This window comes from Culex quinquefasciatus, chromosome 1 (assembly GCF_015732765.1).
Source record: "Culex quinquefasciatus strain JHB chromosome 1, VPISU_Cqui_1.0_pri_paternal, whole genome shotgun sequence".
Classification (NCBI taxonomy): Eukaryota; Metazoa; Arthropoda; class Insecta; order Diptera; family Culicidae; genus Culex; species Culex quinquefasciatus.
This window is the reverse complement of record NC_051861.1, coordinates 125526275-125551444: the sequence shown is the minus strand read 5'-3', so window position 1 is coordinate 125551444 and position 25170 is coordinate 125526275. Positions and strand designations below refer to the sequence as shown.

Sequence of the window (25170 nt, the reverse complement as noted above, 5' to 3'; positions counted from 1 at the left end):
GAGATATTTTTTTATGGAAATCCGCAAACCAGGCTGAGAGGATTCGCGAGGAAGAAAAAAAATCCTCATTGAACAAGCAGGGACGCCGAGGACGGCGAGCAGGGACTATCACGATACAATATTGTGTATCGTATTATATTTATGAATATACGAAGAAGCGTTCCACCGAGGGCTCCGTCTTGCCTCCGTGCTCGAAACCAGAGACGAAAGTCAAACTACACAACATGGAAGGGGCAGAAAAAAATCGGAAGTTGGGATGTTCGTTGCTCCAGGAAGGAAACAAGATGAATATGTTTTTAAGTTTTCCGCATATTCGTTTTTATGGCGCGTTTGATATTCACTTGGAGCGCCATAACTTGCGATGCAATATTGTTTGCATGCTACTTTGCAATTCGGAAATCCCACACGAAGCATAGTTTCTCGATATCGGTTAGGGCTTCGCTCTGTAAACGATGCCTCGAAGACGATAAAATATTCATGCAATTCGCGTTAGGGGTTTGCATGGAGAAAGCCAATCTGTGCAACGTTATGATTTTTTAAAGCAAATCGAATCTTAAAGTGAAATAGTCAAAAGTATTTTTGTACTCTTATCTTACACATAAATGTTTTCCGTAGTAAATCAAAATCATAAACAACACCAAATACAACATTATTGTCTTTGAGTATAACAGTTTTCAACCACAATCAGAGTGACAAACGTAGCGTATAACAGATTCCGCAAATTTCACAGAAACAACGTCAAGATCTGTTCCGTAATTTTTCAACCGTAATTATCCTGAAGCCCGCTTTTGAGCCAGGAAAGAACCGCCACATGAAGAGGCCCAACTCTTCAGGAGTGTGTAAACATGCATTCCTTTAGAATGCACCCTTTGACACCTGCAAACATAGCACGTGGATGGTGCTCCGGAGCACAGAATGTGCACGTTTACAGGAAAGAGGTCCCCCGTCAACCCTACTAGGTTCCATTCAATCCCCAACCCAATACACAGGGATCAAAAGACTCTCGTCGTCGTCGTCGCCGGGCAAAAGGGCACACACAGAGCAAACGTTAATTTAATTATAGTACACTCTCTAGAGTGATTTAACACCAGGTTGCCTTTTTTCCCGGGCTCCTTTGCTTCTTTTCCAACACGTGTTGGCACTCTAGTTGCATACATGCTGGATGCTGGCGGAGGGAAAGAGTGAGTGCAGCAGCTCTCAGCGAGTGGAAAGTGGAATACATGTCAAACAGCGCACCGGTGCAGCAATTGTTTAGCTGCGGTGTTTATTGGTTTTTGCACTTGGCCGTGCGCTAATAGACATGCACACGCGAAGGTGGTAATTGATCGGCAAATGGAACGGATTGCATTCGCAATGCGGCGGGGAAAATACTGAAATCTGAATCGTTTAGCGTGATTTTAGCTTAGAGGTTGAGTGAGAAAAGGCGTATAACAGTTTTAAAATTGTGAACTTCATAACACCATTTTTTTTAAATATTCAACAAGCAAAATGATGTTCAAACATTTTTGTACACCTTTTCGCGACTGTTATACACATGTTGGATCCATTAAATCAAGAAATCTGGCCACATTTTGACGACCGTGCAGCCAGCGCTCGTAAAATGGTCGTCCAAATGTTTCTTTCATGAGTAAAAATCCGTCCTCGGTACCGGAACGATCGCCCACCTTGAGCTTAAGTACCACCCGAAGCGCTATCCTCGCTCGGAGCAAAATATTAGTAAATTACCCGATAATTATCGCATCCATTCATTAACAAATTAACGTCTTTCGGTTGAGAGGCAACGAAATTAGCGTGCTGAGTATTATTGCCCGCTCAAATACACGGCCAACACAGCCGTTCCATTCGTTCGAAGAAGATCGCCGTAAACAAATCCGTCCGAACTCACAAACACGTAAAAGTTCTAGTTTTATATTCATTCTACACAAGTACCATACCGTGAGAGTGTGTGGATTGAGCGCTGTTTAAAAATAAACTCAGCACTTTTTCCTCCTCTCTGGAAGCATATGTACATCGGCACTTGCTGCGCGAAGATCTGCGCGCGGGGCCAAGTTCGTGTTCGATTTAATAGTGTTAATTTTAGCTACCGCATGATAAATGGTCGGGGTACTTCCTCAACCCTGCGTGCTGGTCCGCTACCACCACCACGACGGCGGAGAATCGAAATAAATGATGAAGAAATTATGAATCAGGTGTGAAAAGCCGACGGGCAACACAGCCGAACGGCCACTGTTTGTGAGAAATTAAATCGCCGCGAAACAAAATAGGTCAAAACAAACAATATTTCAAACGGTGGCGATAATTGGCAACCGGTGTGTGCAAAGTTGGAAGGTGGCAACACTGTTGGGTTTTTTCTTACTTCAGAAATCAAGTTGTACTTGAATATAACAGTTATAACCAGTATTTTTGATATGAAAAAATCGTATAACAGTTTCATAACTTGAATTTTTGATCAAATTTAAAAGCAGTACTTACAAACAGTTTTAGAACAACTGTTATACTGCTTCTTATTAATCAAACATTTTTTTCCAAGCAGTAAATTTTGTGTTTTCATTCTCAGTATTGCTCAGGGACCGCTTAGCGGTCAATTTAAAAAGGGTTTTCTCCTACCAACTCCAAATCCTGACTCTCATCCGTAATTTGCTAAATCAAAAGTCAATCCAGAGAAATCAATTCCCAGCCAGCCGTAACGAGCAACCCCGTAATGGGTTAGGAAGTGCGGAGAGGGTTTGCTTCAAATTAACCGCACAAATGAGCCAACCAAACCCTAAAGTGATTTTATTTTTATCTGTCGGCCGATTCGTCTCTTCCCGAGCGCCCCTCCAGAAGAAAAGAGCAATCTCCCGGAGCTAAAAGCAACACTTCTTTTCGAACAAGTCCAAAGAAAAGGGAGACCGACCGCACCGACCGACATTCCGATGGCCGATTTTCCCCCCGAAAATCCCACCCCTCTTCTTTCCGGTTCAGTGGAGACTCGGGGAGCTCGGCCATTTGTGGTCAATTCTCACACACTTGTACTACGTGTACGTGTGTGTGGTAGTCGGGTCGATGGTTCCCAACGAGTAAGTGCCTATTTGGAAAGCTACCGTGAAGAGCTCGAGCCTCGGGCGATGATGAGGTGAAGATATCTTGGCTCACACAAAAGAGGTTTTAGTTGGTCAGCACAACGGTGCTGGTGGTGGTGCAAAGTTATTTAATCTTTTCTCCACTGCCCTGGACCCATTTCAGAGCCCAAAGTACCGTGATTTGTTCCGGTTTTCATGATCAACCCGAACAGATGTAGCGTTGAGATGAGAGCAGCAAGCACCTACCTTATCATCGTCTCCCTCGCTATCACAGATATATCCTTTGCCAGAGCTGCACCGACTGCTGGCATCGCTGAGCCGGTCCCGGGAGCTGTCCGGGTCCCGCTGGGCCACCGACGAGGTCGTCAGCCGTTCCGACGCCCGGCCGCTGTCGTCCGACGTGCCCGGGTCGACGTTCGGCGGCAGTGAGAGGTTCTGGAAGGAAAAAGCGAGTTTATTAGTCATAATTTCTTGAAGTTTCAATGTGTATAACAGTTACATATACATTTAAGATTCGGCAGTTAGCAAATTTTATTTCTTGTTATAACTCAAAATATACGCGAAAAAAGTAAATGTCTTTTGAAATACTATTAAACTGTTATACAGTTCAATATTTGCATCTTTTAACATCCAAAACTCGAATTAAACAACATTTTCTTGAAGCACATTATTACTCTAAGAAAACGTTATTGGAAAACACATATTTCAAAACTGTTATACTCTTTCAATTGCTGTGAATATCATTTAATTTGTTAACATTACGAACGTTCTTGAAGAAACGTTGTTCAAAGTCATGTTAACAAACAAATAAAACTGTTATACGCTTAAGTTTTTCTTTAAAACTCCTCATTATCTCAGTAAACACACTATTCGAGTGGATTTTTTTAGAAACCTCCATACAATCGATCCACAAGTCATTTACGAGCCCCGTTTCACGGGTCCCCGATGCAATCAAGGCCTGTAACAGATAGCTAATTTTACCGCATTCTTTCGCACGCAGAGAGCTCCCCTCCAAGAGCTCCCCTCCAAGAGCTTGATTAAAACACGGTCGCACAAACGCACCCCATCTTGCTGATGATACTGCCGTCCGGCCAGAATCAGCACAGCAGGAGAAGAAGCCGTTTATCACTTTGTTGTGGTCACGAGGGGCGGCCCCAAAGGAGGTCAATTGGAGGCCGGGCGGGGATTATCGCATATCCGGTTTCATTTGTCGATGGCCACGCGGCGAATGAAATAGAGCGTGTCCCGTCCCGGACAACGCAGCCAGCGGCGTGAAGCCTCCGGAACTAGATGGATATTGATGAGGACGAGCGTGTACGGGAAGAGGTGGGGGTGTGATGCTGTCATGATGATTATGGGTTTTATCTCTGCGGCGAGATGGTGGTGGTCTCCGGAAGATGGCGATGACGACGGCGATGTTTGTCGTACTCCGGAACATCAAACGAGAATTCCGTATCATCCTTGTCTGTTTCTCTCTACAGGGGGGAAGAGACTCCACCAGATGGAACGATACGGTCGGAAGTTTGCGGTTGTAAATGGAACGCAACTATCAAAGAACGATTTGGATGGTTGTGGGTTAGGGTTGTGCTTAAATTTTGCGGGAAAAGCTAAATTAAGTCAACGCAAGCTAATTTTCGTTGCGTATAACAGTTTATTTTCAGTAGGCAATCGTCCACTATGATTAGTAGTCAATGTAAGCGACCTACATAGTTTGAATCCTTCATAAAAACTCGCTTACTTTTTAATTATACTTGTATAACAGTTTATTTTTTTGTTATCCAGCAACAATAAAAATATTACGGCGAAAGTAAGAACAATTCTATGGATTTTAATTCTTGCTAAATACTAGGAATGATATTTCAAACATGTTTAATTCAGTATAATAGTTTGCAATCCGACGAATGCATAATTCAAACTGCTTTCAACCAAATTAACCCATTTTCCTGCGAGCCAAATTCACCCATTCCAAGCGGTCGATGGCAAACCCAGCGACCTGCAATTGTAATTTATGGATCCCATCCATAAGGAAGCAGAAGAGACGAGGGACGAGTCCCAGATTGCAATCGTTTCTAAATAGACAAATTTGCGTAAATTCTCAATTTCCGGCCAGCATTGCTGCTGCTGCCATATTGATGGGTGTGCTAATGTCTGTGAGCTCAACTCAACTCGAGAATGCGTCGGTTATTGTTCTTTGGAAAATTGGATCCTTTGCGGAATCCATCCGTGAAGCACTTTCCGACAAGGGGGTGGGAGGGGTCCGGAAGTGTACCGTCGGTGGGGAACCCCTTGGAAGGTAATAAATTGTGGCTGGACTGAGCGAGCTTCTGACAGTCGTTCGGTGTGTTTGTCCAGTGGACTGGAGGAAGTGGATTGAAATGAATCTGCTTTGGAAATGTAGAAACCCTTGAACCGGTGGATGGGAATGGTTCCGGAACGGGTTGGGTTCTCTGACTGTGGAGCTAAATGGATTGTTAATTAACACGTTTCCCTGTTAATTAATCTTTCATGGGTTTGAAGTTGATTGTGAAGGCAATTTTCGAGACGAAAAGTCACTGTACTAGTAATTAAAGACTGTGTTCATTTGAATTAACTTAAGCCCAGTTCTTCTAATTGACATAAGATTAAGAAAAACTAGAGCGGAACTGTTATACCTTCTTTAAACTTACTGTCAGTATTCAAAAGGGCGAAAAATCTCACTGCATTTTTTTATTCTTTAAAAAACTATGGAAAATCAGTTAGGTTTCATAAATAAAAAGCATTTTTTTTCTTTGAATGAATATATCCAGCTTTAAAAAACTGTTATACGTATGATTTTGATTTGCTCAAGCTAAAGCTCAGTTCTTTCCTAGTTTTAGTTGTTTTTTTGTCTTACTCCTTTTTTTTTCTTTGAAAAACTAACAATATTTGCCAATCACCAGTAAATATCAGTTAGGTTTCATAAATTACCATTATTTTTTTAATATGTCAAAAGGTAGTCATAATTTTGTTTATGTAAAAAATGCGAAACAACTTTGTCCAATACCGCATTCTTTGAACGGAAATGTTTTTTCCAGCTTTACAAAACTGTTATACGCAAGATTTGACAGTACTGAACACTCAAAAGGCAGTGCTAATTTTAGTTCCACCTTATGCTCAGTTCTCCTAGACAAAAAATGCTTCAGATAAAATTGCGCATAACTGTTATACACTCAAAAACGCTGTTTCCATAATTAAAATTTCATAATCTATTTTTTTAAGTTTACAAGAAGGTAGTCTTAAAAACTTCGTTCAATACCAGATTTTTACGGACATATTTTTTCTTGCTATACAAACTGTTATACGGATGATTTCAACAGTACTGAACAGTTTAAATGCAGTTTTAATTTTAGCCCAAGCTTAAGCTCTGTTCTTCCAGTATTAAATTTAAAAAATGCTTGAGAAATAACCACGAATAACTGTTATACACTCGTAAACGCAGTTTTCCTTTGATGCACCAGCGCGGAAAGAGAAATCACACACCCAACTGGCAGTCGCATGATTGTGATGCATGGCGGCATGAAAGTATATCAGAATCTGCATGAAATCTGTCCTCATGCATTTTTTGCGATATAGGAGTATGACATTTTTGCCCGTTACCGACAATTATCGACATTACCGACGGCTTTTTGGTTGTGTTTCACAAAAAAAAACACTTAGCAGAACGAGGATTGAACCACCAACTTCTTGGTTATTGATCCGACACGCTACCACCGCGCCATGGACGCTTGATGAAAAGTGAGTGAAAGAGCACCAACATATGCTTCTCTTTGGAGTGTTACTCGGGGACGGGCCAGCTTTATATGTGTTGGTGAGAACTGCAGATCGCTGAAATTTTTACACGCGGGCAAAAATGATCTACGGGCTTGCTGCAAAAAATGTTATAAAATATGACATTTTCTGCAGCAAATCCAATGTTGCAGATTTTGAGATATATTTTTCCTTTGGGTGCACCAATTCCCAGCGCCTAACCGCAAGCCTTCGCCGGGGTGTGCAAAGTCGTGATAAATCAACAACGCCTTAAACATTCAATTGAATCGTTGTGCGAAAACCTCCTCTGAACAAATCGCTTCCAACGCCCCCAGCAAAACCGCACAGCCTGGTGGTGTGGTGCGGTGCAGGATCGCACCAAGTGATAATTAAATAAATTGAAAATTAATACACTAACTAATAGCCTCCAGTGCGCCGATCGTACTCTCTGCCGAGCTGGGGCCTGGCTCTGAAAAAGGAGAAGACCACATTTCGTACCTCTCGTACGTTTTCCCCTCGGCGATCCGCCTAACCCTGGCCAGATGTGAATATTAATGATAGGCAATGATGCTACCGATGATGATGACGATGGCGAGTTGGGGTGGTTACACACGCAGAAATACCTCAATCTGGACAATCTGCAAGTAGGCCTAGTACGGCAAACTGTTATACGGACGCACCGAGCGGTGCGAATGCTTCTTTTTAATTAGAAACTTCAGAAATGGGTCCCGGGCTTGGCTTGGACGAGGTGTTAATGGACCTTCGGGCGGCTGCCAAGTGCTCATTAGGGGCAAGCCGGGCTGGAGATTGAAATGTTTCCGATATCGGGTCTCGACGTCGTCGTCGCGTCCGTTCCGTTTTAATCGCGACCCAGATAAGATTACGCAAAACCGCCGATGGAGCGCTGGAACCGTGGGAAGATAAATCAATTCGATGTGTGTTGGGGACCGTTTGGGGGATTCAGGGTGGTTAGTCTTGTATAAATTTAGAATATTTAAAAACTTTTTAAAATGAAAATAATTTCATAAAAAAGCTAGATTCTCAATAAAACCAAATTTCAGGTCGTCACCTCTATTACGGACGTCAGAATCAAGGTATCAATCCTATGAAAACCATTAAGTCGCTGTATCGAAGCAGTATCAAGGTAAGTGAAGCAGTTTGCAGACGAAGATGTGGTAAGTACAACCTTCTGTCAACTGTCAATAATTTCAAGATTTTCGAGTTAATTGGACACCCTGCTCACAAAAGCCGGGTTTTTTTATTTTCTTATGTCAGAATACATTCTAGCAATAGATTTTTTGTTTGCCAATCGTGACAGTTATTTGACATGAAATCAAATAGAATTTCTTGGTTTCCCTAACACGGACGTAAGAATCAACGTACCTGAATAAGAAATACTATGAAATGAAACTTTTTCAAGGTAAGTAAAACTGAATCGAAGCAGTATCAAGGTAAGTGAAGCAGATCAAGAATCGGTAAGTACATCCTTCTGTCAACTGTCAACATCTGTCAATATTTTAAGATTCTCGAGCAAAGCAGTCACCCTGCTCACTCTCCAAGAGCTGCTTCCCAGCCAGAAGCGTGACCAGGCAGCTCATCTGTCACGAGCTCAATCAAAGCCATTTATCAGCGATCCCCGGAATGGTGTGCTCACAGGCAGAGATTTCCTAGCTCAAGCGCTGCCGTACGACGACGACAACATGTGCTTACCCCCACCAATCTCTGGCAAAACCACTTGAACACACTGTGCCCAGAGAAAGAGACACTAAATACTAAACCGCGACGGCAGAGGACTCCCGGTGTGAGCGAACGAAACGAGGGGAATGCATAATTAATCTTTCGAAATCGCTTCGACGCCGAACGATGATGGCTTCTACGACTTGAACGACGACGATGGCGATAAATTAAAATAGCTAATTTAAAAGTCATGTTCTCTAATATCTTTATTACCATAGTCAAACATAACGTTTGGTGCAGCCAGCTTGAAGCTAATCGTGAGGAAGCTGCGGTGACTAGCGAGAAAATCAATAAAAGTAATGATTATTTTTTCGAGGGGAATCCATACCCTGAGGTTCGAAGCGATGAAGAAGAGAGACGAGACAATACGGCAGTTATAATAAAATTTTCACACTACGGGGTTCAAGTCAGTGGACGGCGGACTCCACGTTCCGTTAGCGATGTTCAAGGTTCAAAAAAAGCAACTCCAATCATTTGCCTTTTACCTGAAATACACGTTCCATTGTCGGTTGAGAAAGGAAAAACTTTGACCTGTACACATTTCCGGGAAACATCCGGCCACAATAATTAAAAGCAAATCAATCAACCCCGAAATCCTTGCCCGCACTTCTCCTTCCCGCTTGGTGCTGCCACCTATTGAGAGCCACCGCACTTCCATTAAAACGAAATCAATTATTCCAAAGTGTGTCCTTTTCCGTCCGGAGAGTTCTGGACAATGCAAAATTGTTTGCCAGATTTTTTTGTATTCTGTTTGCCCAGCAGGTCAACGAAAAAAACTCCAATCACAAATCTGATTGAAAAACTTTTCGACCTTCTTCGTGGAAAAGTTGCTGAACGGTGGACTCTTTTTTTTTTTTGCTAAACAAAGCAGATTTAGAGTAGCGCAACTGGCGGCAGGCTCTCCAAACAAAATAGATGGCTAAAACAAATGTGACACGTTGTTTCGAAACGTGTCACTCTCACTCTAGAAAAAAATAACTCCAGAAAAAAACCCGAATCGGAAGGAGAAACAGAACAAAAAGAAGCAGAACAGAATTCGACACCAAAGGCATTTTCGTTGGTGCTTCCGGAATTCCTTGCAAGCGCCACGTGGAAATGGAAAAGTTGAAAAATCGCTTTCGGTTTTGCCACCCGGCCCTTCCTAGCTCTTCCGGAAAGTCGGAGGTAACACATGGGGGCAGAGTCAAGTGAAAACCGAGGGTTTTCTAGGCCCGGATCATAAATAACAAGCATTTGGAGCAAATTGCTTTAATACCGGGATGATTTACACGACTCACTTGAGTATTCATGGGGAGTGAATGCGGAATGTGCGGCTTAGATTTGTGAATTCCTAAAGATTTTTTTTGCGACTTCCCTAACACGGACGTCAGAATTGAGGTACCCCTTTCAAGAAATCTTAAAAAGTTGAAGCATCTCCACAAACGGTAAGTACAAAATGTGTTGCTGGGAGCAGAAACAACAATCGGTAAGTACAATCCTCTGTCAACTGTCAAACACTGTCATTCGTGTCAAACAATAGGCCTACTTGTAATTCTCAAACCCTAACAAAACGACCCAATTTCCCAATCTCTTTATTCCAACTAATTTCCCACCCATTAAAACCCATCAACCCCCGTTGACCCGAGAAAGTCAAAAGAAAACCCATCGACTTTTGACCGGCTTTCGATCCCTTTTTTTCCCCCACCTAATCCGCCATTGACTCGACCCGGAAATCCCTACTGCGATATGTCGCAGGGCCAGTAAAAACTTTTCGACTAATCAGCCCGGAATATAGTCGCCCCCCGAAACTTTCACTCCAAACGATAGTCCTCTCGCCACGACAACGTCAAAGTTTTATTGCTAGTACCGCCACCGCCCAACAGATGGCGAGCCGCTCCGGATAGGGGTGAGCAGAGAGGCTGAAAAGTTTTTGATTAGAGTTTGCAGAATCAATTTGCCAGCAATCAGTTCGAGATGGGCTAGCCACACGAAAGTGAGACAGGCCAAGTTGGGCGGGGGGCCTAATTGGGGCAATAATGGAGTAAAAATTGCTCAAACTTTGCGGTTGTTACTGTGGGAGGGGGGGGGGGGGGGTTTTGGGTGAGCTACTGGTAAACGATTCTATCATAATCTTGAAACTGCTTGCCTGAGGAATTTGGTACATCTCTAGTACGGACTTCAGATTGGAGATACCTAAGGAAAATTTCGTTGTAAGAGTTTGGCACTTCTATTGCGGACTTCAGAATCAAGATACCACGTAGATTTACTAAGAATATTTGAAGGTTAAGTGGGGGTAAGTACAAGTGAAGTGAGTTGGAAGCAGCGAAATAAAAGTGAGGTAAGTACTTTTTAGGATAATTCTGTCAATAACAATCTGTCAACTGTCTGTCAATTACTAAAATTATTTTAAGAAGTTAAGCAGTTTTGTCATTCTTCTCGAACATTGCAATTCAATTAGCGACAAAACTGTCAATTCACATGCCATAAATCGTCTCGAGTGCGCGCGCTGACAAGACGCCGCAAAGTTTAAGAAGCCTTTTCGCCAAACAAATAACTGTCAAATGAATAGCTTTTACGCGCCTCTCGAAGAGGAGTGCTGCAAAAAGTGGCATACGCGCCGATAAAAGAAATTAGAATAATTTTCTCCACAAGAGCGGAAAAGTTTTCGCGAAACGAGTTTACGTCTTCCTCCTGCAAATGTTGTGCAAAAGTGCAAACAAAAGCTCAGTGAAAGGAAGAAAAGTCCTCTCGTCTTTGACGGGGGAAAATGAGTGCGGGAAAAACTTTTCACCGCACATGTACACACACACTCACAAAACGGAAGCGAGATTTACTGTTCTGCGACGATCCCCTCCGGGGAGTGGGGGCCACGCCCCACTCCAGCGCTTCGTTGATATTCTAGACGATGGCGGAATAAAAAGCCATGAAAAGTGCTCACTCTAGCTTCCTCTTCAGCGCTCGCCGTCCTTCTTCGACGTCCTTTTCACGAGCAGCCACAAGTCGTCGTCCCTAGGAGCAGAGTGAGTGTATCTAATGGCGAGAAGCTTAAAAATCCAACTTATTCGCTTCAGTTTCCTTTCCATTCTTCGCCCGCTCCACAGAGGCGCGCGCGGAATTCTATGGAAGAATTGCGCGTGAACAAGACGACAAGCCATCAAAGGCCCTCCAGGGCCCGGTCCTCGTGTCGACGACTGCTACCGCCGCCCATCTTGCCCCATCTGGCGACGCTGCCCATTCTCGTGGTACCCACAGAATGACGCCAGAGAAAACACTTTTCATCCCGTCCCCGTCTATATCAAAGGGACGACGACGACGGCCGAGAGTACGGCAGCAGAAAAATTTCAAACACTTTGGAAAAATGAGAAGCACTTCTTTCCAGTTTGTTACCATTTTTTACCTCACACTTGGCGCGCATTGTAGAAAAAAAACCTAGCAAAAGGAGAACGAACAAATTCCGTCAAAGCGCCATCTTTTGGTCCAACTTTGACAACTTTAAACCTCCACGCTGTCAAACAACGACCACGAAGACGACGAAGACTTTGGCAAACTCAATGAAGCGAATCAGTTCCGCGTTCGCTTCCCATTCAATAAAACTATTGAAAATTTTATTTGAATTTCACTGTCTCTCAAAGGGAACTCCCTCCGGGATCCGATCGCACCACTTGCGAGCAAACTTTTGCGCTTGGCGAAGAAAAATAATCAATTTCAACCCGATTGCACTTTTTTTGCCCCACGGGGCCCACTTGACACAGTACACTCCGGAGCGGAGAGAACACTACTAAAACTCCATTATTCTTACTGGGGGCTGAGGATGACAACGCCAAGGCGGAGAAAGTGGGGGGGGAGGGGGAGGTAGCAAATTTCCGTCCCAACTTTAGCTAACAGTTTGCCCCGATTCCCCCCCCGACTCACTACTCGCCTACTGTGTCTAGTGGCACTTCTAAATGATAGAAAAAGTTTCCGTTCGTCGTCGTCGTCGTCACCGACTCTTTTGCGAGCAGAAAAGAATATGTGAAGGGAAACTTTCTCTAAAAGGTAGTGTTTTCTCTGTTTTTGTTTTTCCCCTGCATACAGTTTGCTTGTGTGTTTGTGCGCTGTTTGAAAGTGACAGAAGGAAGCTGTTGCGTTTTTTTGCTGTGTTTGTCACTGATGGTGACATTTTCTTGCAGGAATGTGGCTTTAAGTTTTGTTGAAAAGAGGAGTGCATTTCCCAAACACGGACGTCGGAATTGAGGTACACAGGTAGAGGTCATCAGATTTTTGTAGGTTTTGGGGTAAGTACAAGTGATTTAGTGCTAGGTTAAGTCGAGAAATGCTTCATTATATGGTAAGTACAGCTAAGAATCTGTCAACTAACATCTGTCAACTGTCAATTCTGTCAAAATTTACTAACAATAGTTTCTACACTCTATACGTTTTAAAGTGACAGAAGGAAGCAACTGTCTTTTTTGGTTGTGTTATTTAGTTAACTAAGAGTTGAAAATATTAATGCACTTCCCTAACACGGACGTCAGAATCGAGGTACCCTGTGTAAGTTCTGGGGTAAGTACAAGTGATTTAATGTTAGGTTTAGTCGAGAAATGCTGCACAATACGGTAAGTACAGCTTAGAACAAGATCTGTCAACTAAGAACTGTCAATTTTGTCAATATTTAGTAACAATAGTTTTAACTCAACGTCTTTCTTACTTTTCTTCTCTTAGAATTAACTCACCTTTTCAATAAATATCATACAGTTGCATAATGTTTGCTTGTGTTTGACTGTTTGAAAGTGACAGAAGAATGCTAATGTGTTTTTTTTTGTGTTTGCATTTCCCTAACACGGACGTCAGAATCGAGGTACCCTGGTAGAGTTCAATACATTTTTTGTAAGTTCTGGGGTAAGTACAAGTGATTCAGTGTTGGTTTAGGTCGAGAAATGCTGCATAATATGGTAAGTACAGCTTAGGATAAGATCTGTCAACTAACAACTGTCAATTCTGTCAATATTTACTTTTCAATAGTTTGTACTCAACGTCTTTCTTACTCTTCTTCTCTTCTCTTCTTCTTCATGAAAAGGAAGAGAACCTCATATTTTAAATATACAGTTGTATATAGTTTGTTTGCATTTCCCTAACACGGACGTGAGAATCAAGGTTCCTAGGTAGAATTCAATAGAGTTTTTATAAGTTCTAGGGGTAAGTAAAAGTGATTCAGTGCCAGGTTAAGTCGAGAATGCAGTGTATGGTAAGTATTATTTTAGTTAGGATCTGTCAACTGTCAATTTTGTCAATATTAACTAACAATTGATTTAGTTCAATACTTTCCGTCTTTTCCCCCTTAAAGGTTGTAACAAACCCGTCTTTTTGCTAAACCGATCCGACAACCTCGCTGTGAAAAAACTACTCACCTAGGACCCATAACTACGTAGACAAAAGCAAATTGCTTCTTCCCATTTATCCTGCTCTACGCTTTCACTGCACGACTGACGCCGAACATGTGTTCCGTCAGACTAGGGTTTCCAGCAAGGCTTCCTACTCACTCCTGTTTGATTCTGGTCACCGCCCTCTAGGGGCGCATCCCATCAATCCTTCTGTCACGTCATCTCTCTATCGTCATCAAAGTTTTATAATGAAATTTGCCATCAATCTCGAGGAGGAGTGCGCGACAACTTGTGTGTGCCGCTGAAGACGTGGTGGGGCCATTGATCTCTGCCCTATCGGTGTCGTCGTCGTCGGCTTCGCCGACATCATCGTCATCGCCGGATTAAGTGTTTAGTGGCGCGGTTCTCGACAAATGGTGTCACGGCCCAGCGGCCATTAATCATGCGTTGTTGTCGTCAACGACGCTACGCCCGATTATGGCGTTCGGTAGTAGCGTGCACAGGCCCCCAAAAGGGTGTTAAAATAATCATAATATTAGTATTAATATTAATTCAATCTGCTGTGGAGCCACTCCCCACCACTTCAGAGCGAGCGGGAAAAGAGAACCAGCTGTTGGTTCCCATTGGGAACCGAACGCGTATTATTATTCATATCACTTGGCATCGTGGTCCTTTTTTTCTCGACGCCGCCGGCTACGGAAGCCTGTGCCGCACTCAAACGATACAATCAAAACTAATCGATTTGATTTAATTTACATATATTTTTTCCCCGTTCGCCTGAAACCAGTTTCGTCCGGTGGCAGGGGAACGGCTGCCGATGCCGGACAAGATAAGCAGATTTGGAAGTCCGGTTATGCCGGTTTGCCGGATTGGTGGAATGTGTGCTTCCCAACTGCGGACGTAGGAATCGAGGTACATGGAGAGGTTTCGCGACGATATGCTGAATCAGGCAAGTACACTAGTGAATGTGGTGAAGTGGTGTAGAGAAAGGTGCTGAGATCGACTTCCCTAACACGGACGTCAACATCAAGGTACCTGTTGGGGTTGCATGGTGAGTTGTAGAATCAGGTAAGTACAATAGTGAAACTGACGGGGTAAGTACTAAAAATGGTAGCTATGAGGGTATCAAGTGCAAGTGAAGTGTTTTCAAGTGATCAGTAAGCAATCGGGGTAAGTACATCTGTCACCGCTCTGTCAACTGTCACCGACCTGTCAATCCGCAGCGCAGCGGGATTAACTGACCCGTGCGCGCTCGTGGAATGCCATAAACCATTATTGGCGCAACACCTCGTTCGTCGGCCGTTGTACGTTTTCATCAACGCCTGCTCCGGTAGCCGGAGGCGTTGGAGAGATGTAGGACAACCAACGCGAAGGGGGCGCACAACTATGTGTCTAATAATTACGTTCCACGCTGAAAGCGGACACCTTCGTCGTCCGCGGATGACTGCACAAAATGGCACCATCATCGAGCCGGGCCACAATCTAGTCACTGACTGCAGAGTATGTATTAGCTAGTACGGTGTCGTCGTCGTCGTCGACGACGATGATGAGGATGTTAATTAACCGAGTACTCATCGCACACGGTGCGGCTGGCTTACTGTGAGCTCGGCTAGCCGAGCTAGCGCCGGCCCGTTTGATGAGATCAAATGGCACAAAGGCCACCCCTCGTCCAACGGCAGAGGACGCCATTAAAGCTAGCTAGCTGTATAACGCACACACACTGTTTGTGATGTGGTGTCAAGCAGGTGATGGATTAAAATGTTAAACATCGCTCAATTGAGGCTTGATACGCTACGCTACTCGTTACTCGGAACAGGACCTGCCGCCTATTTTATGCCACATAGTATGATTCAATAAAGGAGCTTTCGACACGGCCACGGTTGCCCCGCCACTTACTGACGGCTTCGCCGTCACCGGGGAGTTAATCAACGGCGGTTTAGCCATTTGATAGATTCGTTTAGTGGCTTTTAAAGTACGCTATGATTTCGCATCCCTTCAAGTGACCTTGAAGGCCTCTTCGAGGGTGGTCCCCGCCCGTCCGTAATCTGCCCGTCTTAACGGCGATAAGCAGCCGGAAACGTACAATTATCCGGCTGAATGAGCGCGCTACCGACCGCCGCAGGCGTGAAATAAGCGAACGCAAAGAAGCGGAAAACGTAATACCACACAACTTCAGTACGGACGATCCGACCAAGGCGCGGTAGTGGCTTATCAGCTCGTTAACTGAACGCGCGCGCGAAGCTTCAAGCTTTGAGAAACAATAATTAATAACGCGATTGCGGTGTAAATGTGTGTGTGTGCCAAACCAGCTTGTCAGAGTGCTGCTGGTCGTAAATTACTTTGATTGATTTAATTGGAATTTAATTTTACACGTTGTTTTCCACACGCGTCGGCATTTTGTAGACGGAGCGCCCCCTCATCGTTTTAAATTGCAAGCTGGAGTGCAATTTTTTTCAGTGCATGGCTGACGTAAAGCTGAGAAATTAATGATGCAACGAGAGTTGTGGTAATGACTTCTCAAATACGGACTTCAACGTCGATATACCTCTGAGAAATTTGAAGAAAAATCGCTTAGGTAAGTACAAGTGAGCTTCCCAAACACGGACTTCAAGGGTGAGGTACCTATTTGAGTTCACGTGAAAAGTTGCTTAAGTTACGGGGTAAGTACAAGTGACAGTGAAAAAGTGTATAGTGATGCAGTAACTCTCAGGTAAGTACATCTGTCAAACCAATCTGTCAATTGTCAAACAGCTGTTGACCATGGATGATTCATCCAAAGTCCACGAATCTTTAAAGTGCAACATAGTTACAACAGCGGATGAATATCCGGAAAATTCTTCCTCACGTCAAGCGCAGCGCTGGAAATCTTTCCGCAAAAAGTGGATTAGATATCCGCCCCTGCGGGAAGCTCGCCAAGTTTGGATTAGCATTTCCAGCTAATTAAATAATTTCACGCTGTGCCCGCTGACGCGCCCTGACCAATTCGGGAGGGGGCATTATCATCACCGTCAGCCATCCTCATCATCGTCATCGCACGGGATCCGGAGAGTGTCGTTACCATGGAGAGCTGGAGAGCATCATCGAGAGCGCGTCTGTATAATTAAAACGCCATTTGCTTGTTATTAGCTCGCACACTCTGGTCTAGTTCCCGCGCGGAGTATGTTCTTCACGGCCAAGAGTTTCGGAAGTCGGCACCACCAACTGTGAAGTACACGCTAGCGTCCAAACACACACGGCGTGTGATGAAACGGGTGATCAACAGTTTTGCGGGGTTCGGAGCACAAAAGGAGAGGGAAGAGTCCGACGAAAATTACAGTAGTTTGTCCGGAGCAGAGCGCTGGATTAAAGGGCCGCTCCCCGGAGGTAATTTGCTCCTACACCGGAACCGAAAACTTGCAGCACAGTATCACTACCGCGGCCGCCTTTCGCAAGAACAAGTTGGAAATCAAATTAAAATATGAAATAATTTCATTTTGTCTGGCCCTCCTCCTTTTGTACGGCAGAGCGGTACGTGAGTCAAAGAGGGGGGGGGCTCTTCGGGTGATGAGCACCCTTCAACGGTGCAGACAGGCGACCAGTGAAAAGGCAGAAAGAAAATGGTTGTAGTTTGAAACTTGGAGCGATTCCCGAACACGGACGTCAGAGTCGAGGTACCTGCTGGAGGCGACCAACAAAAACTGAACGGGTAAGTACATGTGGTGTGAGGTGATGAATATTTCAATTGAGTGAAGTGTTGTGTTCAGTGATACAGGATCCAGCAAACAATTTGGTAAGTACATCTGTCAAGAATAACAATTCTGTCATGTCAACTGTCAAATGAAATTACTAATAATCCTCGGCTACAGCCCTGTTTTCCAAAGGGTACGGCCCGTGTTCTGTTACGGTATCATGATCATTGCCCTCAGCGCAAAGGGCTGACGTGGCGCCGACAGCTACCGCTGCCGTAAATTGAATTTGGCCGATAATTTTGGTGGAGAACGTGCCGTCAACTGGTGAGAAATTTTCAACTTACCGCACTGCTTCCACTGCTGCTTCCGTTGCTGCTAATACTGCTGCCGAGGCCGCTGCTGCTACTGCTCGAGCTCGAGCTCGAGCTGGTGCCGGAGCTGAGCGCGCTCAGGCTACTGCTGCTGCTTCCGTTACTATTGCTGCTGCCGACGGCGACTAGCGCACTGGCGGCACTGCTACTGCCGCTTGCACCACCACTACCGACACTACTACCACTAATACTATTAACACTATTACTGATGATACTGCTACTACTGCCGCTGCTGCTTCCGTTTGCCGCCACGGCCACTGCAGCCGTCACTGTGGCCGGGCTGGGCGCACTGCTTCCACTTCCGTTGCTCGTCGCTGTCGCCGCCGCCGGTGTCGTTACCGTCGCGGTGGCAGCAGTGCTGCTGCCATTACTACTGCCGTTGGCAGTACCGTTGTTGTTGTTGTTGTTATTGTTTAGAGACCAGGCCGCAGCTTCGGCGGCGAGCCGTTCGCTGTTGGCCTTCTGCTGGTCCATCTTTTGCGCCGTCGTGTCGATGATCTTGGGCGGCTTGTCGTCCACCATGATCGACGTCAGCTCGACGATCGACGACAACCGCTTCTCGTTGCGCTTGTTGGCGAGCTTGATGGCATACTGGGGAGGAGAAGAAGAAGAAAAAATATTAGAACCAAATTAAGAATTTGTCAAAAACTATATTTAGAATTTCTTTGAACAAGTCTCCATTAAATGTAGCTGATAAATATTAGTTTAACAAACTGCCTAACATCGAATGGCAGAAAAAGGATCGGCAGAATTACAAAAGGAAGAGTTTCAAAATGGCTTAAATCATCAATCAATCTAATAGAGAAATTGATAATTGACACAAAATAGTAGGCAGAATGATCAAGTGGCAGAAAAACCTAAAGGCAGTACAGTGCTTGACCATTTTAAACGTCAGAAAAGGTCAAACGACAAAAATAATCAACAGGCAGATCGATTTTACAGTGGAAAAATCTAAAAGCAGTCATTTTATCAATTTTCAAAAAGGTAGAATAGTTCAACAACAAAGTCAAAAAGTCAGCAAAAAGGATTAATAAACGGTAGAAAAACAATGAATGTCAGTTCAGTTTCCGACAGTTTTCAAGAGAAGAGGTCACCCGACAGGAAGGATCAATCGATCTGGTCAGTAGGCAGAATGATTAAACTTAACAAAAATCTAAAGGCAGCACAGTTTTTGACAGTTTACTAAAGGCAGAAAAAGGTAAATCAATCACGTGGCAGAAAATCAAAAGGCAAAATGATTAACAACTAAATTCCCAAGCTCGAGAAAAAGGGGGAATTTATATAGAAACTCCCCTTTTTCTCGAGCTTGGGAGTATAGGTAGGCATAAAGGGTCATCCGACAGGAATGATCAATCGACAGATCTTTCAATAGGCTGATTGATGTATTTTTATATTAATGCCAAAGGCAGTACTATATTTGGCAGAAAAGCTCAATCGAAAGAAAGAATCATTAGGAGAAAGATTGAACTAAAAGCATATAGTTTTCAAAAGGCAGAAAAAGGTCAACCAACAGAATTGTTCTATCGTAACTTATGAATTGGCAGAATGATTGAACTTCAGAAAAAAAACAAAAGGCAGTACTATAATGACAGTTTTCAAAAAGGCAAAAAATGATCAATGGATCAATAGACAGCAAACTTAAAAGCAAAAAGGTTCAACGGCAGAATCTGTATTTGGCATAAAAGCTCAATCGACAGAAAGGACACATTTGGCAGTTTTCAAAAGGCAGAAAAGGTCAACCGACAGAACAGTTCAATCTCCAGAATTTATCAATAGGCAGAATGATTGAACTTCAGAAAAAAACAAAAGGCAGTACTATATTAGACAGCTTTCAAAAAAGGCAGAAAAACGTCAATCGATCAATAGGCAGCAATCTAAAAAGCAGAATGATTTAACAGCAGAAAAACTAAAGACAGAACTGTATTTGGCAGTTTTGAAAAGACGAAAAAGCCCAATCGACATATAGGACATATTTGACTGCTTTTAAAAGGCAGAAAAGGTCAACCGAAAGAAAAGTCAATCTCCAAAATTTATCAATAGGCAGAGTGATAGAACTTCAGAAAAAGCCACCTAAAGCCAAAGGTCAAACGATTTATAGGCAGCAAATTAAAAGGCAGAAAAAAAACTAAAAGCAGAACAGTATTTGGCAGTTTTAAAAATGTTTAGAAGGTCAATCGACAGAAAGGAACAATAGGCAGAATGATTGAACTGTAAAAAAAAACCAAAGGCAGACCAGCACTTGACAGTTTTCAAAAGGCAAAACAATCAATCGACAGAAAGCATCAATCGAAAGTTAATAAAAGGCAGAATGATTTGACGGCAAAAAATCAAAAGGCAGTACAGTATTTGTCAGTTTTCAAAAGGCAGAAAAGGTCTACCGAAAGGCCCTAAAGGAGTCGGTTGAAAGAACGTATCAATAGGCAGTCTATTTTTTTTTAATCCAGAGGAAGATATTAACAGTTTTTGAAAAGGCAGAAAAGGTCAGTCGATAAAGAATGCTAGAAAATTAAAGGCAGAATAATTAAACAGCAGTGAACAAAAAAGCATACAGCAAAACAGTATTTGATTGTTATTAGAAGGCAGAAAAGATCTGCCGACAGCAAGGATCAATTGACAGTACGATACGGCAGAAAAATCTAAAGGCAGTATGGTATTTGGCAGCTTTTAAATGGGCAGAAAAGTTTAGTTGATGAAGAATTAAGGATTAATAGATTGATTTGACGGCAGAATGAATTAAGATGCAGTTTTAAGAAGGCAGAATATGTCAATTTCCAAAAAGCAAAATTTGGGAGCAACTGGAAATGCAGAGAATTTGAAGGGCAGACAAATCTAAAGGCAGTACATCTGTCTACAGTAATAACAATTTAAAACAAACAGAAACCTCTTAAATCTTCTACTTTTTCATCGTCGATTGCACCTTTAACTTCATAAATACCGCCACCCAAGCTACTCGAATAAAAACAAAACTTTCCACCTAACGGGGGAGGGAAGCCCCTCCGAAACAAAGCGGCCGAGAAAAAAGTGCCACTAAATGTCAAAAACATTTATCCTGCCGATTCCTTGTCTGACCTCTGGCCTTCCTGCGTCGCTTGACCACCGCCACCTCAACCCGAAACCCGATACTGGTTTCACTCGCTCGCTCTCTCTCTCTATCCTCCTCGAAAACCAAAGCGAACAAATTAATTTAATGCTTTTAAAATTGATTTTCCTCCAGCAGAGTGGAACACTGCCCGAATAGGGGATGTTGGCCAATTGTTGAACTGTCAGTTTAAATGTTTTTTTTTCTTTTTAGGGAGATTTTCTCATTAATAAACAAAATTTTATAAAGACTTTGAAACATCAATCGCAAACCAACTTCTGGCAACACTTCGCCTCAACTGTCAAAAAAATGGCAGCCCTCCCCTCTCATCCTGAAGTGACTGAGTGAGCAGGGTTTTTTTTTGTATTCAGGGTTGATTCGCGTCCAACCCCGGGAGCCAAAACAGACTGTCCGAATCCGAAAGCGGGGGTTTTGATTCGATTTATTTATTGGCTACCGATATCAGATTGTTTTCCTCCCCGGAAATTTCCGCTCCCCCCTTCCTCCGATTTCGATCTGTCAGATCTGCTCCCCGCTGGAGGATAAAAATCGACTGAAGGATTTTTCTTTTTTTCCCCCTTTTTTTGTTGACGCCAGTGGCAAATTTTTTGGACTATCCACCGAACCGTATGTTTTATTTTCCAATAAATTTCCGAGTGATACTCCAGGAGGAGGGTCATCTCGGTCGCGAGGGGGATGAATAATTTGCAGTCACGTCGGGCGGACACAAAATTGAAGGGGAGTTGTTGCTTTGTTTTTCTGTCAAAAAATACCGAGGGTCGCGCATCCAAATTGGTTGTGAAAAAGTTTGGGTCCGATTTTTTGTTGGACGCTCCCGGGGACATTTCGATGACGATTTTGGAGGGTGGTTTCATTTCAGTGTGTGCAACGACGACGACAACGACAGCGACAGTCGTGATTGATTTTATCGGCTCTCAGATCTCTGATTTGACGAGGGAGAGAGAAAAAAAAGTTTTTTTGCCGCTCTCTGGAGTGATTTAATTTTTATTGACAGTTTGTTAATTTGTGCGATAAATTTTACGCCTATTTGCGAGATTTTCTGGCGATGAAGGCGCGATTGCTCGCGAGTTGGGTCGGTTTAATCATCTAGAAAATGGGCGATATTTGGGACGATTTTCGATTTTTTTTAATAATTGAATTTAAATTCAATAACACAAATGAATACAATTAACGATGCGATTTTTTTCAGTGCATCAAGCTTCTCGATCACGAACTTCGACAATAAGGTACCCTTGGTATGTCTTATACAAATTCGATAAGGTAAGTAATTAAAAGGAGACTTCCCAAACATGGACTTAAGTTTTATGGCAGAACGATAATACGGAGGAAAAGTCCTAGAGCAGTCGTGTTTGACAATTTTAAAAAGGGTAGAAAATTTCAATCAGTAATGATAAATAGGCATAGTGATAAAATGATAAGAAAAGGCTAAAGGCAGTTCAGTTTTTGACAGTTTTCAAAAGGCAGACACGTTATTCAACAGGAATGATTACCCGACAGAACGTATCAAAAAGCAGAGTGTTTCATTTTCAGAAAAAAACAAAGGCGATACTATATTTGAAAGTTCAAAAAAAGGCAGTTTTTTAAAAGACACGGAATTTGACAGAAAGGATCAATATACAGAACATAAAAAGGCAGAATGAAAATATGGTAGAACAATCTAAAGGCAGAAAAGGTCAACCGAATGAAAGATTAATAAGCAGGATGAAAAAAGGGAGAAAAAACTGAAAGCAATGCCGTATTTGACACACTTAGAAAAGCAGAAATCGTCAATTGACAGAAAGGATTAATGGACAGAATGATTAAACGACAGGAGAAAACTAAAGGCAGTACAGTATTTGACAGTGTTTTAAAAGGCAGAAAAGGTTATCCAACAGGAATGATCAACCGACAAAACGTATCAAAAAGCAGAATGATTGATTTTCAGAAAAAAAAAAACTAGTTTTCAAAAAAGGCAGATTTTTTTTAAGTTTTTAAAATACACGAAAACTTAATCAACAGAAAGGATCAATAGGCAGAACCACTAGCGTGCACAGGGTGGGGCAACATGGGGCAACTACTCCACCATCCTCAGAAATTTGTTCTAAATTTGGTCAGGGGGTATCCACGAATGACGTATTTTTAAAAACGTCCATACTATTGCCACACCTTCCTCAAAGAGCTGGGCACGCTAGTGTGCAGAACATTAAAAGGCAGAATGAATGGTAGAAAAATCTAAAGGCAGAAAAGATCAACCGTGTGCAACATTAATAAGCAGAATGAAAAAAACGGCAGAAAAATCTAAAAGCAGTATTTGACAAACTTTGAAAAGCAGAAATTTTCAACTGACAGAAACGATTAATGGGCAGAATGATTAAACGACTGGAAAAAACTAATGGCAGTACAGTATTTGACAGTTTCCAAAAGGCAGTAAAAGGTAACCGATAGGAAGGATCAATCGACAGAACGTATCAATAAGCAGAATGATTTATGTTCAGAAAAAGCCATAGGCAGTACTATATTCGTCAGTTTTCAAGAAGGCAGAAAAGCCAGTTTGTAATTTTAAGGGAATTTCTCAAGCACGGACTTCAGTTTTGATGTACCCAACAAATATTTGTTGGAAAATCGACGTTTTTGTGACAAGGTGATTGGATTCAAATCTGGTAAGTATTATGTAGCATAAGGTCTGTCAAACTAACACTGTCAACTGTCAAACCTGTCAAATTTACACTAACAGTAATTTTTAAGGTTAGTTTCACCACCTTGAAATAGCGTCTCCAGACCATATTTCCACCAGCTCAACGACGGAGAAGGCAAATTTTAATCAGACCAGCGAGATAAAGTTTCCAATAAATTAAGCGATTTTCCCGTACTTCATACCATCGCCACCGTCGGTACAGTTCTTCGCAGAAAGCGGCTGCACACACTCACTAGAAAATGAGTAAAGTTCACCCTTCGGAACGGACCGGAGCGACCTCTTAAGCGTCCCCGATTTTGACTAATGGCAGTTTAATCTGTTTTCGCCTGGACTCAAACTTTCGCTGTGATGAATTTCCCCCGGATCGCGCAAGGCCTTCGGCCTTCGGCAAAAGTTTATTACATTATCACATCTTTTGCCACCGTTGCTCACACATAACGGGGTTCCTGTGCATGTGCACCACTCTAATTTAGAGTGTGTTCGTCGTACAGAAGGATCCTCTCAATTTCTGCACGGTTGGTCCGAGTGCAATATTGGCCAAGTGGAGAGGAACGATATCCGATATCGGAAAATGGGAAAAACGGCAAACTTTTAATTGACTGATAAGTTTATCTTTGGACCCGGGGTTTTCCCTTTTGCCTAGAACGAGACCAGGTAGACCAAGGATGGTTTACGAAAGTCCGAAGCAGAAGGTCGTCCCCGTTGATTAACAATTAGATTTAAAAGTGAGCTTCCCTCGTCTCGGACTTTTTGATTGGCTTCGGAATCCTGGGTTGGAAATTTACTCATTTTCCAATTGAGCAAAGTTGGTGTTTTCATTGCGATTTGTGGAAGTTTTTCAAGTGCAGCATAATAGTTTGTATTGCAGCTTCTCTATTACGGACTTCAATGTTGATATACCCTCCAGAGAATATCGCAAAACTGAAGTCTATTACGGACTTCAGTATTGAAGTACCCTCTAGAAAATATCATCAAACTGAAGTTTAAGATGTTCAAGTGCTAATGGTGAAAACAGGTGAGTGAGTGATTTGTGAATCGTTAAAAATATTGAAAGGGTAAGTACCAAGTAGCATAAGCTCTGTCAAACAACTAACACTGTCAATTGTCAATTCTGTCAACAAATTACTAACCACAAACTTGAGTCGCAATTTGCGAAGATTTTTTTTTTCAATATTCAACAAATCGTTCGTCGACCACACATCTTCTACATGCACAACGTTTTGTCGTTTGCTGGGAGGTAAATCGGCTCGTTTGAATTAGTAATTGAGCAATTTTGCGCTGTGTCGTGTGCCATCGTCGGAGCCCCTGTTGAAGTATGCATGTAAACACTCAATTAAATCACGAATCGATGCAGAGAAACTACACGATTTAAGTGGATAAAAAAACTTGCACTCTAAATTGAAATCACAATCCTATTCTGAGTGTATTTCGACCCAGTATTATTTTTGAGACGA

General features: G+C 42.8%; 1 protein-coding gene across 9 annotated transcripts in view; it reads right to left on the bottom strand.

Moving 5' to 3' along the window:
* The window catches only part of LOC6035155 (proline-rich protein 36), a 239271-nt gene that overhangs the window by 155666 nt on the left and 58435 nt on the right, over positions 1 to 25170 (bottom strand). For all 9 annotated transcript variants that reach the window (XM_038249170.1, XM_038249166.1, XM_038249173.1 and 6 more), the window contains 2 exons: positions 17916 to 18533; positions 3309 to 3497 (listed from right to left, as the gene is read on the bottom strand). In XM_038249170.1, the coding sequence (XP_038105098.1) occupies positions 3309 to 3497; positions 17916 to 18533 (807 nt within the window). The remainder of the gene's footprint in view (positions 1 to 3308; positions 3498 to 17915; positions 18534 to 25170) is intronic.